General features: G+C 37.6%; 1 protein-coding gene across 1 annotated transcript in view; it reads left to right on the top strand.

Annotated features, from left to right (window-relative positions):
- Nucleotides 1-12,404, top strand: part of BUB1 (BUB1 mitotic checkpoint serine/threonine kinase) — a 75,537-nt gene that overhangs the window by 8,880 nt on the left and 54,253 nt on the right. The window contains exons 4-8 of the mRNA XM_006898945.1: nucleotides 6,330-6,526; nucleotides 8,370-8,413; nucleotides 8,982-9,082; nucleotides 10,675-10,727; nucleotides 10,817-11,001. Of these exons, the coding sequence (XP_006899007.1) occupies nucleotides 6,330-6,526; nucleotides 8,370-8,413; nucleotides 8,982-9,082; nucleotides 10,675-10,727; nucleotides 10,817-11,001 (580 nt within the window). The remainder of the gene's footprint in view (nucleotides 1-6,329; nucleotides 6,527-8,369; nucleotides 8,414-8,981; nucleotides 9,083-10,674; nucleotides 10,728-10,816; nucleotides 11,002-12,404) is intronic.

The raw sequence follows: 12,404 nt of genomic DNA, 5'->3' as shown, positions 1-12,404 counted from the left end.
GCGCAGGAGGGGAAGACCCTCTTTGAGGTGGATTGATTAAGTGACTGGGGTAATCAGGATGGGTGTGTCAGAGGCAATGCGATTGGCACAGGATACAGCAGGGTTTAGGGCTGTTGTACACAGAGTTGCTATGAGTCGCAAATGACTCAACGGCACATAACAACAATGCTAAAGAAATTTCCAGTCTTCTGGCATTCTTTCTGATCTTCCATTGATGCCATTCCACAACTCATTTGATCTTTAATCACTAGTGATCAGGACCTCAGACCTTTTCTTCAGATAAATTTTAAATTTGGGTGAGATAGACCAAGGTTGTATTTTGAATTTTGTAAATTTGTTTTCATTTTCTCTAACTTCAGTTTGAACTTGGACATGAATAATCGATGGTCTGTTTCAGAATTAGCCCCTGGCCTGGTTTTGACTGTTTAAAATGAGCTTCTTCAATAATTCTTTCCACAAAAATAGTCATTCTGATTCCTATGCAGTCCCAGGTGAAGGCCATTTGAATAAGTATTGTCTGGTTTTTTTTGTTTGTTTGTTTGTTTTTCTATAATTATATTTTATTAATTTTCATAAACATTTACGGAGATTTTGGGTTTCCATTCATTCATTGTTGCACTATTCTCTCTACCCTCCTCCCAGTTTGTTCTTGTCCAAATGCCACAGTGCTTGTCAAAGCCAGTTCTGATTAATCTCCTTTGTCAGTGTGTCCTTTGCCATTCCCTATCACTCCTCCCTGAGAGAGACTTCACTCTGAGTCATAAGGGAAAAGGGGATGGCGTATTCTCTTAGCTACTTCCTGCTGAAAAGGGACGCTGTGGGTTTCAGGGTGAAGGTCTTCTCTCACTACTCTAAAGGGCCCCTTTGGCGGTAGGAAACACATAGACTATTATGGAGATTGATTTTGGAATTTAGATGCACTCTTATTGATTGTGCTTGGCCGTACATGTTCATATCCTTGAAGATGTATCATGGGGGTGTTGCAACCTAGAAGACACAAATTTGACTAACAAGTTATAAGTACATGAGTCAAAAATTATGGAAAAGTAAAAGAAAAGATTCTTTCATTGTTTTACAAACCCTCCCCCAGGTCCCCTCCACCATGTAGCCCTCGCTCTAGTCTCCTGTGATGACAGAAATACCTAGTTATATATCTCTTTTAAACAGTTTTCTCCCTCCTCTGTTTCAGTGCAGTATACATTATTGAACCCATCTTACTCAGTCTCTCCCCAACCCCAAGGACAGTCCCATTCTACAACAGTGGCATCATGTAATATTTGTCCTTTTGTGACTGGGATATTTCACTCAGCATAATGTTCTCCAGAGTCAACCATTTTGAATAATATTGCATGAGTTCCTTATTTTTTAATGCAGCATAGTATTCCATTGTGCGAATATACCACAGCTTCTCTAGCCATTCGTTTGTTGATGGGCACTTAGGTTGTTTCCAACTCCTTGCTATTGTGAACAAAGCTGCAATAAACATGGGTGTGCATATATCTGCTTGGATGTCAGCTATGGTCTCTTCAGGGTATATTCCCAGTAGTGGAATTGCTGGGTCTGTTTTTAAAACAAGATACTTACAATGACTAAATCTTTGGATGTACAAAATTCAGTTGTTTATTCGCAGGGCCCATATCTATCTTCAAGTCCATAATTTCTAACTACCATTCCTTCTACTTTGTTTCCAACTTTTGCATTCTAATCACTAATTATTATTATTATTATTATTAATACTTCTTGACTGCATGTTTGGTCATATTCAGACTGCAAAACTTGACAGTTCTTCCTCTTTGTCTTTTAGCTAATGGTGCATATATTAGAGTAACTGGTACAGGTCTTTCTTATATACATATGGATTGTATCCTATCATTCACAGCAATGCACTTCATAATATGTGTTTTGCTCCCTGTTTTTAAATTGGTTTGCATATAATCATTCAGAGATATCATGGTTCGTATATGCACTTTGTGTTTTAGACAATCATTCATATGTTGTTCTATACTGTCAAGTCGACTCTGACTTACAGCTACCCTATGTACAACTGCCTGAACCCTGCTCTATCTTGAGCCAATTTCATTGTCACTGACATACCTACCCCCATTACTCTAGTCACTGAGTCAATCCATCTCATCCAGTGTCTTCCTCTCTTGCACGGTCCCTTCACACTTCCAAGCATGATGTCATTCTCCAAGGACTGGTCCCTCCTGGCAACATGCCCAGAGTATGTGAGACAAAGCTTCAAAATCCTCACCTTCAAGGAGCAGCCTGGTTTCACCCTCTCTAGGACAGACCTGTTTGTTCTCTTGGCAGTCCTTGGTATATTCAACACTCTTCTCCAGCACCACAATTCAGAGGCATTTATTATTCTTCTGTCATCTTTAGCCATTGTCCAGCTCTCTGATGCACAGCAAGTAATTGTGAAGATCATGGCCTAGATCGGGCACACCTTGCTCTTCATTATCATTGCTCTTCAGTATTCTAGAGAGGTCCCTTACAGCAGATTTTCCCAGTGCAATTAGTCTTTTGATTTCTTGCCTGCTGGTATCAAGAGTGTTGATTGCGGAGTCCAGCAAGCTGAAGCTGTTAATAATCTCAGTCTGTTCTCCATCTATCATGTTGATGCCATTTGGCCCAATGGTGAGAATCTTTGTCTTCTTGATATTGAGCCTCAATCGATATTGACGGCTGCAATCCTTAAACATCTGCAGCAAATGCTTCAGGTCCTCCTCAGTTTGGACAGGCAGAATTATGTCATTTACATAACGCAGAGTGTTCATGACTCTTCCTCCAATCCTGATGCAACATTCCTCTTCATAGAGCCCAACCTCCTTAATGATCTGTTTGACATATCGATTGAAGAAGTACGGAGATAGACTGTATCCCTGGTATACACCTTTTCTAATTTTGAACCTATCATTCATATATTTTATATGATTCATTACCATCGCTCTGCGCCTGTTATCAAGCCCCAGTGAACCTTTTCCATTATTTTACCTCTCACTGCCTTCTGCTGTCCCAGTGATTCCCCCCCCTTTTGCTGCTCCCCTTCTTTCCTTTCCCTTCTGAACATTTATACATACCTCACTCTATTATCTCCCTATTTTCACAATAGTGGCCTTTTATTATATTTGCCCTTATGTGACTCATCAGAATGCTCTCTAGTCCCTCCCAAGTTATATAGTATTTTATGAAATCATTGTTCCTAGTATTCCATCATGTGAATGTTCCAGTTTCTCAATCCATTTGTTTAATAGGCATTTGAGCTGCTTCCATTTTCTTGCTGTTATGAATAATGGTGCTGTGACCATAGGTGTACAAATGCCCATTTGTGTCTCAGTTCTGAATTCCTTGGGTTATACTCCAAGCAGTGAATAGCTGAGTCATACAGGATTTCTATGTTCAGCTTTTTGAGAAAATGCCAAACTGCCTTCCATAGTAGTTATAGCATTTTACAATCCCACCAGCAGTGCGTAAGGGTTCCAGTCTTTCAACATCTTCTCCAACATTAATTGTTTGCTCTTTTGGTGAACTCCACTACTGCTGCTGGAGTGAGGTAGTAACTCATTGTTTTCATTATGTATCTTGAAATACTCTTTTTAAACTATGAATGTATCACCATTCTTCTTCAGGTTTTCATTCCTGGCATAGTAGCTCACATGATTATCTAATTCAGAGTGGCCAATTCTAGCCTATTTCAGCTAATTCCCAAACCATCTATCTTCATGCATTTCATTTCATTTCATTTTTGACAACTTCTAGTTTTCCTATATTCATACTTCATACATTCTATGGTCTAATTATTAGTGGATATTTATATCTGTTTCTCCTCATTTTTTGGTGATGTCTCACCTGGGCTGTACCTACTTATTGCTTCTTCTAGGGTTTCAAAGGCCTGTTGCTTTGGAAGTAGATGGCCAGTCCCAGTTCTTAGTCTATCTTACTGGGAGTTCTGCTAAACCTGTCCACCATGAGTGACCCTGTGGGCATATAACACAATGGTATTACAGCTTCAAACATTGTAGTGACTTTAGTACAGCAGCTGACAGACAAGTGCTGGTCTGACAAGAGCAAATACTAAACAAACAAGCATTTATAGACCTAAGTTGTAAAATAGTTATCAACATGCCAAACAGTCCTTCAGCTCAGCAGATTTACAGATTTTTGTACCTTTGGCAGCAGATGACACTTGCACAACATTTCTCAAGTTTAATGAACTTAACATCAATTTCAAGCCTCAAATTGCAATACTGAGAGTTGCTATGAGCAAAATCTTCAGTGATCCAGAAAACATCAAAAGAAAATGGAGGGAATACAGAGTCACTGTCCTAAAATGAACTGGTCAACACTGAAATATTTCAGGAAGTACCTTCTGATCAAGAGCCAGTGAAGATGAAGAAAGACATTTAGGCTACACTGAAAGCATTTTGTAAAAAAATAAGGTCTCAGGAATCAGTAGAATACCATTTGACACTTTTCTTTTTTGTTTTTCATTTCTTTAATACTTTTTTAGTTGTGATGTTAGTGAACGTTTACAGAAAGAGAGGGTTTTTATTCATTCATTTATATACATTTTACTCCATCTCCCCCACTCCCAATTAATTTTGTAATGCATATCTTGTTGGTTGACATTTTTCAACTAACAGGTGCAGCCCTGGATGTGTTCACCATCTGTGCCAGGAAATTAGGAAGTTGGCTATCTGTCCAACTGACTGGAAAAGATCTATATTTATTTCTGTTCCCAAGAAAAAGTGATTCAAAAGAATGTGGTAATCATCTTTAAAATGTCATTAGTATCACATGTAAGCAAAATATTGCTGAAGATCATCCAGAAATTACCAGAACAGTACATTCACAGAGAACTACCGGAAGTCCAAATGAGATTTAGAAGAGGTTATGGCACCAGGGATATATCACTGCTAATGTCAGATGGATTTTGGTTGAAGCCAGAGAATTCTAGAAGAATGTGTATCTGTGTTTTATTGACTATAGAAATGCATTTGACTTTGTGGATCACAACAAACTATGGCCAACATTGAGAAGAATAGTGATTCCAGAACACTTAATTATGCTTTTACAAGGTCTATATTTAGACCAAGAGGCTATTGTCTGGACTGGTTTAAAATTAAAAAAAGTGTGCCATCAGGACTGTATCCTTTCTCTGTACCTATTCAATCTGTGTGCTAAGCAAATCATTTGAGAAGCTGGACTTTAAGAAGAACAAGGAATCTGTTTTTGAGGAAAACTCATCAGCAACCTGCATTATGCAGATGATGCCATCTTTTAGGCTGAACCTGAGGAAGACTTCAGGTTCTTCCTGCAGATGATCCAGGACCACAGACTCCAAGGTGGATTATATCTTAACAGCAAGAAAACAACAGCTTCACCAATGGACCAATAGGCAACATCACAATAAATGGAGAAAAAATAGAAGTTGATAACAATTTCATCTTACTTAGATCCCTTGTTGAGGCCCTTGTAACAGCAGTCATGAGATCAAAAGATATATTGCATTGAGGAATTCTGCTGTCAAGGACCTCTCCTTCCCCTGAAGAGCAAGACTAAGATGTGTTTGTTCAAGCCTTAGTCTCTCCAGTCACCTGCTATGCATCTGAGAGCACAGCAGTGAATAAAAATGACAGTAGAAGAATTGATGCCATTGTGTTGTGATGAAGAGCACAGAATATCCTGTGGACTGCCAAAGGAACAAACAGTTACGACTTGGAGATAGTGCAACCAGAATGTTCCTGGGGGACAAGGATAGTGAAGCTTCGTCTCACATTCCTTGGAAGACGACATCATGCCTGTAAGGGTGGAGGGTTAGCAAAGGTGAGGAAGACCTTCAGTGAGATGGATTGACAAAGTGACTATTACAGCAGTGGGTGTGAATGTGTCAGAGAAGGTGAGGCTGGCACAGGGTAAGAAAGGATTCAGTTCTGTTGCTCATAGGGTCACTGTGATATGTATTGAATTTGACAACACACAGCAATGACAGTATATGGTTCTGAACTACCAGCTGTTTCGTGCAAGTCATGTTGACAGTTTCCTATCATTAAGATTTACAGCCTCTGTAACAGTGGAGGCTTGTTATGTTAGGACAGACTGGACAACAGTGGAATTTGTGGTTTGGGTTTAACTGTGAAACTGGGTAATTTTGAGACTACTGATTGTCAAGGATATGAATGAGCATCACCTTTGAACAACATGCTTGAATTCTCCTCAAGCCTGAGACCTTTGAGAAAACAGACTGCTGAAGACTGAGTGGACACTGGGCTAGACCTAGAATAGATTTCCTTCTTTCTCATGGCTTCTTTGTCACACTTCTCCAGGCTGAATACAACAGTGATGTTCATCAGTTCTTTGAGTTTCTGTACAACCAGGGGATTGGGACCCTGTCATCCCATCTGTACATTGCCTGGGCTGGGCATCTGGAAAGTCAGGGAGCATTGCAACATGCCAGTGCAGTTCTGCGAAGAGGATTTCAAAACCAGGCTGAGCCCCAAGAGCTGCTGCAGCAGCACTTCAGGTAGTTCACAGGGAAACTCTGTGTGATGTTTCCTGCTTTCAGACGTTATTCTCTGTTTCAGCGAAATTCTTCCTGTCATTTTTTTTAATAGGAGAATGTTCTTCTCTTTGAAAAATGGCTAATATAGAATGGTATAAAGAGAAACTGCCCAGAAATATTAATATTTTCTTTCTAGTATATTTTTCTAGACCTGTTGTGTCTTTGTGCTTATATTTTATAACACTAATAATCCATATGTGTAGTTCTACATAGTAAATTAAGTAGTTTTATGTATTTCTCTTTTAAAAAAGAGCTTTTTAGGGGAGCTCTGGTGGCCTAGTGGCAAGGAACTGCAACTACAATCCCAGAGGCGCACAGTTCGAATCTACCAGATGCTCTGCTGGGGAAGGAGGGACAATCTCCTCCTGTACCAGTCAGATCTGATTTGACGGTACACGCACACAAAAATAATAATAATAATAATAATAAAGGGAGCTTTTTTAGTCTTTAGAAACTGGTTATGAAATCTGTGAGCATTATGTTATAATTAAGCATAACCAGAACATTTCCATTTTCCCAACATTTCAATTTTTATGAAGAACAGCGTGAGGAATAACTTGAACTTCCTCTCCCACAACTTTTCATTTTTTTCAGTAATTAAATATATCTCATTTAGAAAATTTTGGAAATATAGGAACCTAAAGGAGGAGAAAAAAGCTTTTGACATTTCATGTGGTATTTTTCCTCTGCTTATTATAGGATTGACTGCAAGAATGCTTTACATACTGTGGAGGATTTGTATCAATGTGGTGGTGGGATTTTTTCCCATAAAAGTGTTTTGTAATTTCATTTTTATCTAGTTTCTGCTGGTAAGTTCTTAAAATTGAAACTATAAGTCAAAGGTTGTGTAAAGAGTTTTAAGGCTTTCGGTACATTTGGCTAAACTACTTCTCAAGGTACTGTGTCCATTAACATTGTCAAAAGATTGTATTTTACGGAACTTTCTTGCTGTTTTTGCACCTACCTAATTAACAATTTTCAGTCAGTACTGAAATTTACCTTAATAGGGGGCAGGTTTTGAACTGTTAGATTGTCTGAAGAATAAGGTCCACAGATTACATTTGGTTGTAATCTTTTACTCATTCTTAGTCTTTTAATCTCTTTCTCACATTGTAATAATAGGCTTGCAAATTGCACTTTATTCAAGTGTAGGTGAGGTGTAGTGATGGCTTGGAATGACCTGTTTGAGATCTTTTCACAGAACATTAATATGACTCTGCTTTTTGAAGAGTAGTCTAACATTTTATACTTCTGTATATACCAAATATTTGTTATGATCCTGATGTATAAAATCCGAATGCACTGTCGTTGAGCCAACTGTGACTCCTAGTGAGTGTACAGAACAGTATAAGACTATGGCATAAGGATCCAAACTGGGACATCTTTGTGAAAGCAGACTACCCACTTTATGGAGTGGCTAGAGTGATTAGGGGATTTGAACCACTGACCTTTCTGTTACCAGCTGAGTGCTTTAACTATTGTGCCACAGGCTCCTAATAATCAGATGTATAAAATGATTAAACGTAAGATCTCAAATACTTTGCATTGTAATGTTTATAGGCTTGATCTGCAGAGAAAGGAGGATAATTTTGTTGTATGATATCCAGAAATACTGACAAAAACAGGTAAAATGAAGGCTTTAAAAAAAATAGAAATGCATTAGAAGAGATTCAGTTACTATAATATTGAAACAGCTCTGTGCTCAACTTGAAATTCTCTCTTGACTTCAGTTCCAATATAGTGCAGATATAAATTTAACTGTACCTTTACTATTTATATTGATGCCTTTCTTACTGTCCTTTAGGTTATTTCAGGAAGGCCTTGCTGAAACTAATTTGCCAACTCAAGGTAATATAATGTTTTCCAAAGCATGTGAATTGTTGATAATTTAGTTTCCCACGTACACTCCTTTTTAAAATTTCTTTAAAAAAAAAAATCAGTACAGTGCCTATTTAGCACTGAGTTCTATTGTTTTCAGTAGTGAGGAAGGTACTCTAATAGTGATACCACAAACCCTGGGGACCTGTGGCTCTGCCTTGGTACTTTATAAAATCAGGTGAAATTTTGTACCTTTAAATGGAAAAATCACAATTGAGGATAATTTATACTTTGGAATGCTTGTATTTGGAACAGAATCAGTGTTTTTACTACAACTTTTAAGAAACACTTTTCAGGCCAATCATGTTTAAAAAACTGGTCAAGTTGACATTTCCTTTGGGTCGTTCCTTAGACATTTTGAGATGATCTGAAAAGTGTCCCTGTAATACTTGTCTTTTTTTTTTTTTCAAGTTTGAAACATTTTGAAGTTTATTTATTTCTTGCTACTTATTTGAAGATTAGGAGAAGTGTATGACATGACAATTTTTATTAACATGGTTAACATTTTTCTCCTTATTTCATCCTGTTTTCTACATAGCTAGAACCACAGAGCCTCTGTATAATGCTCAGATTTTAAATTCAATGAAAACATCAAACCCAGATCCAAGAAGTGACTTGGACTGTGTTCCAAACAGTCAGGTAATGATGATATTTTGGGTTGATGTTGAATTGTCATTCTTCTTGTTTCTACATCCACTTTGCCGTCCACTTTCTTTGACCTTTTCTACCACGACTCATCCCCCACATATTCTAGGTCCTACAGTGACACAGTTACACTTACCTTGTCTTTAAGTTTAAATAAACCATTGATTGACAGCATTTCCTTGCCTTTGCTGACTTACGAACCCCATTCTACAACCTCCTGTCTTCATTTCTCCCCTAGCAGCTTCTCTCCTACCAAGATCCTCTCCTGCTGAGTTTTTGCTGGCTAAGAAACCTCACCCACATGGAGACTTCTATGTCTTATTTAAAAGACTGAGCTTGAAACACTGGAGCTTATAACTTCAACCAGAATTTTATGACTCCTAGGCAATTCTCTTAATTTACCCATTTGACTCTTTAAGGCAAAATCACAGAGATGATTAACTTTTCTCATCCTCCTCAAACTTCACGCTGGCCTTTCTCTAACCTTATACCACAGACAGAAGCTGTCAGAGACACTATTTCAGGGAAACCACAGAACCCCTTAGAAAGCACCTGTTAGCTTTCTATCACCAACCAATAAATGGAGCTGTACCTTCCCTGACATTGCAGAGGGGTCAAAGAGTAGTCCTGAATCTGGACTTCTCTTTCAGTCTCATCATACAGTCTCATCACACATTTCTGCCCTTAGTGAGATCTCCTGTGACCTGATGGTCATCAATGTGTAAAAATGCTCCAGGTGCTCTAAGTTTAAAAGAAGAAAAAGTAGTTCCCTCAATCCTGTGTTTCTCAACATCTTCCCTCTCCATGGTACAACTGTTTTTTTCAGATGCACCAACGACCTCCTTTAATTATGGCGGAAATGCTCCTGTTTCCTGTGAACATGTGCAAGTTCTGCTAGAACATGCTCCTAGAAGCAGAACATGTCTAGCTTTGGTGGAGACTACAAAGTACCCTTTAAAGTCTCCTGATACCACTCCACCTTCAGCTGGTACCATACTAACACTCATTTATTAAATAGTTACTAAATACTTCATGTCATTCCCTGAGTTAGGTCATGAAAATATGTATGAATGATCTATATGAACGGTCCACCTCTGCTATCTAAACTTAGATGGTTGGGATGTAGGAAGTGTATGTAAAGTATAGGTTGGGCTAGACTTTTTAAAGGTTTGAAGATTATTCTTTTGGAATCCACAAAGTATAGAGCCCATCAGAATTTGCAATATAGTTCAAGATATTTTTAATCACATCATCATCAGGATTCTTTTACATCATCTTTGATCAAAATTATCAGTAATTTTAGCTGGGGACTATCCAAGTCTTCTGGTATCATGACAATGAAGGGCATTTTCATGAAGGCAGTTAGATTTGCATTCCTTTTACTTTGCTGCTCCAAGCAGATAGAGATTAGTTTGGCATACCTTGGAATATCAATCATAGCTTAAAAGACATGTGTTTAAAAAAAAAAAAGTTGACATAACAATTCTCCCCGCCCCCATGTGCTTTTGTACTCATGATGTAGAATTGGGAGGAAGTTTGTGGTCTCTTCTTGGATGAGAGCTCATATTGGGTGTTCGTTCTTTTAGTGTTCTGAACTTTCTGGAGTGGCATCTTCAACGCATGAGAAAGAACCAAATCGGCAAGTATAATCGGTGCATTAATCTATCAGTTTATATTCAAGAGCTTTTCATATACACTATTGTAAATATATATTTTTGCTCTTTTTAGGGAACAAAGGGTGATCTTGATTTCTAAATCAGAATATTCTGTGCACCCATCTTTGGGTGCCAAAAGTGATATTAAACAAGTTGCCATGTATTGTAAGGAGAAGCTGATTCATGAAGACTCTGAATTTTCCTTTGAAGAACTAAGAGCACAGAGATACAGTCAACGAAGGAAACATGAACAATGGGGTACTTGTCATCTGACAGTTTACGTTTGCTAATGCAGTTTAAGATAATCCTCATTTCTTAATAGTGATTTTTGTTCGATAGTTCTGTGCACTAAAAGAATTTGTGAAATTAGCTCATTCTATTGGAAACCTAGGAATGTGCTTAGTATTAGACTCACAGCCATATTTGTACAAGATCTAAACTGATGTTTTGACAGCAGAGCTCAAAATTTAGAATTTCACAGATGTAGATATTCACAGAAATGTTGTCTTCTCTTTTTTTGAAATAAGAGATTTTAAAATTTGCAACTAGATTTTATCTTTGTGCTTTTGAACTAATAATGTGTGCATGTGATTACAACCTTTTTTTATTCTATAAAGGATTAGGAGTGGAACTGGGGTTTGAAAAAGCTTTTTCAAAATCTCAAGTTTGCAGATAACATATTCAGTAAGAGTCCCTTGATGAAAGTGCCATGTCAATCAGATGTCTTAAGAGAAATCTTCACACTTGGATTTATCAAGGGAGCTCTTGTTGCATATTCTGTGTGCGGTTGTACTGCTAACCCAAAATTGGTGCTTATCGCTTGTTCAAATTCAGCAACTGCTCCTTGGGAGAAAAATGAGCAATTCTCCTGTGCAATTTATAGCCTTTCAGACCAGCCCCAAGTCACTTCCAAATAGATGACAATGAGGTAGTTTTTTGGTTTGGGGTTTTTTTGATTTTGTTTTTATTGCTATCATAGCATAAACCATAGAGACTACAAAATAAAACTTTATTCCACTCAAGACTTTCATATAATCTATTAAGGCTGTTTGATTATTACAACTCTTTAGGCCTTTTGTTTGCTTGCTTGTTCTGTATTACCCTTTTTAAGTCCACAACTAAGACCAGCTAATTAATACTCATGGCAGGTCCACTTTCTGCTGAGTACAGATTTTATTCAGTTTCACACCCTTGACTTATAAAATAGACCACACTATCTGACCTGTATGTGAGATGTTAACCTTACTGGCAGTTGGGCCTCACTGAAATATTTTAAAATACTGACCTTAGTAGATATTTTACTTCTTAGAAAGTACCTAGATATCTTTTTGTCATTGAAAACTGTTCCATTTTCAAATAATCTTAAGAGTAATGTTTATTTTTCCAGCAGTGTTTAGTTTTATGTTATAAAGCATGTTATTTATTTTTTTTATTGCTAATTTTACAATTTTTTTTGTCCAGGATTTTTTTTTTATTATTATTTTATTAGTTTTAATGAACATTTACAGGGATTTTGGGTTTTCATTCCTTCATTGCTGCACCATTCTCTCTACCCTCCGCCCCAGTTCGTTCTTCTTCCCCCGCCATTCTAATGTCTGTTTTAATTGTCCAATTGCCACAGTGCTTGTCAAAGTCAGTTCTGATTAATCTCCTTTGTCAGT

This window comes from Elephantulus edwardii, unplaced genomic scaffold (genome assembly GCF_000299155.1).
Source record: "Elephantulus edwardii isolate Elephantulus edwardi_28Jun2011 unplaced genomic scaffold, EleEdw1.0 scaffold00241, whole genome shotgun sequence".
NCBI classification, from domain to species: Eukaryota; Metazoa; Chordata; class Mammalia; order Macroscelidea; family Macroscelididae; genus Elephantulus; species Elephantulus edwardii.
The sequence above is the reverse complement of the archived record's forward strand: the minus strand, read 5'-3'. Positions and strand labels throughout refer to the sequence as shown.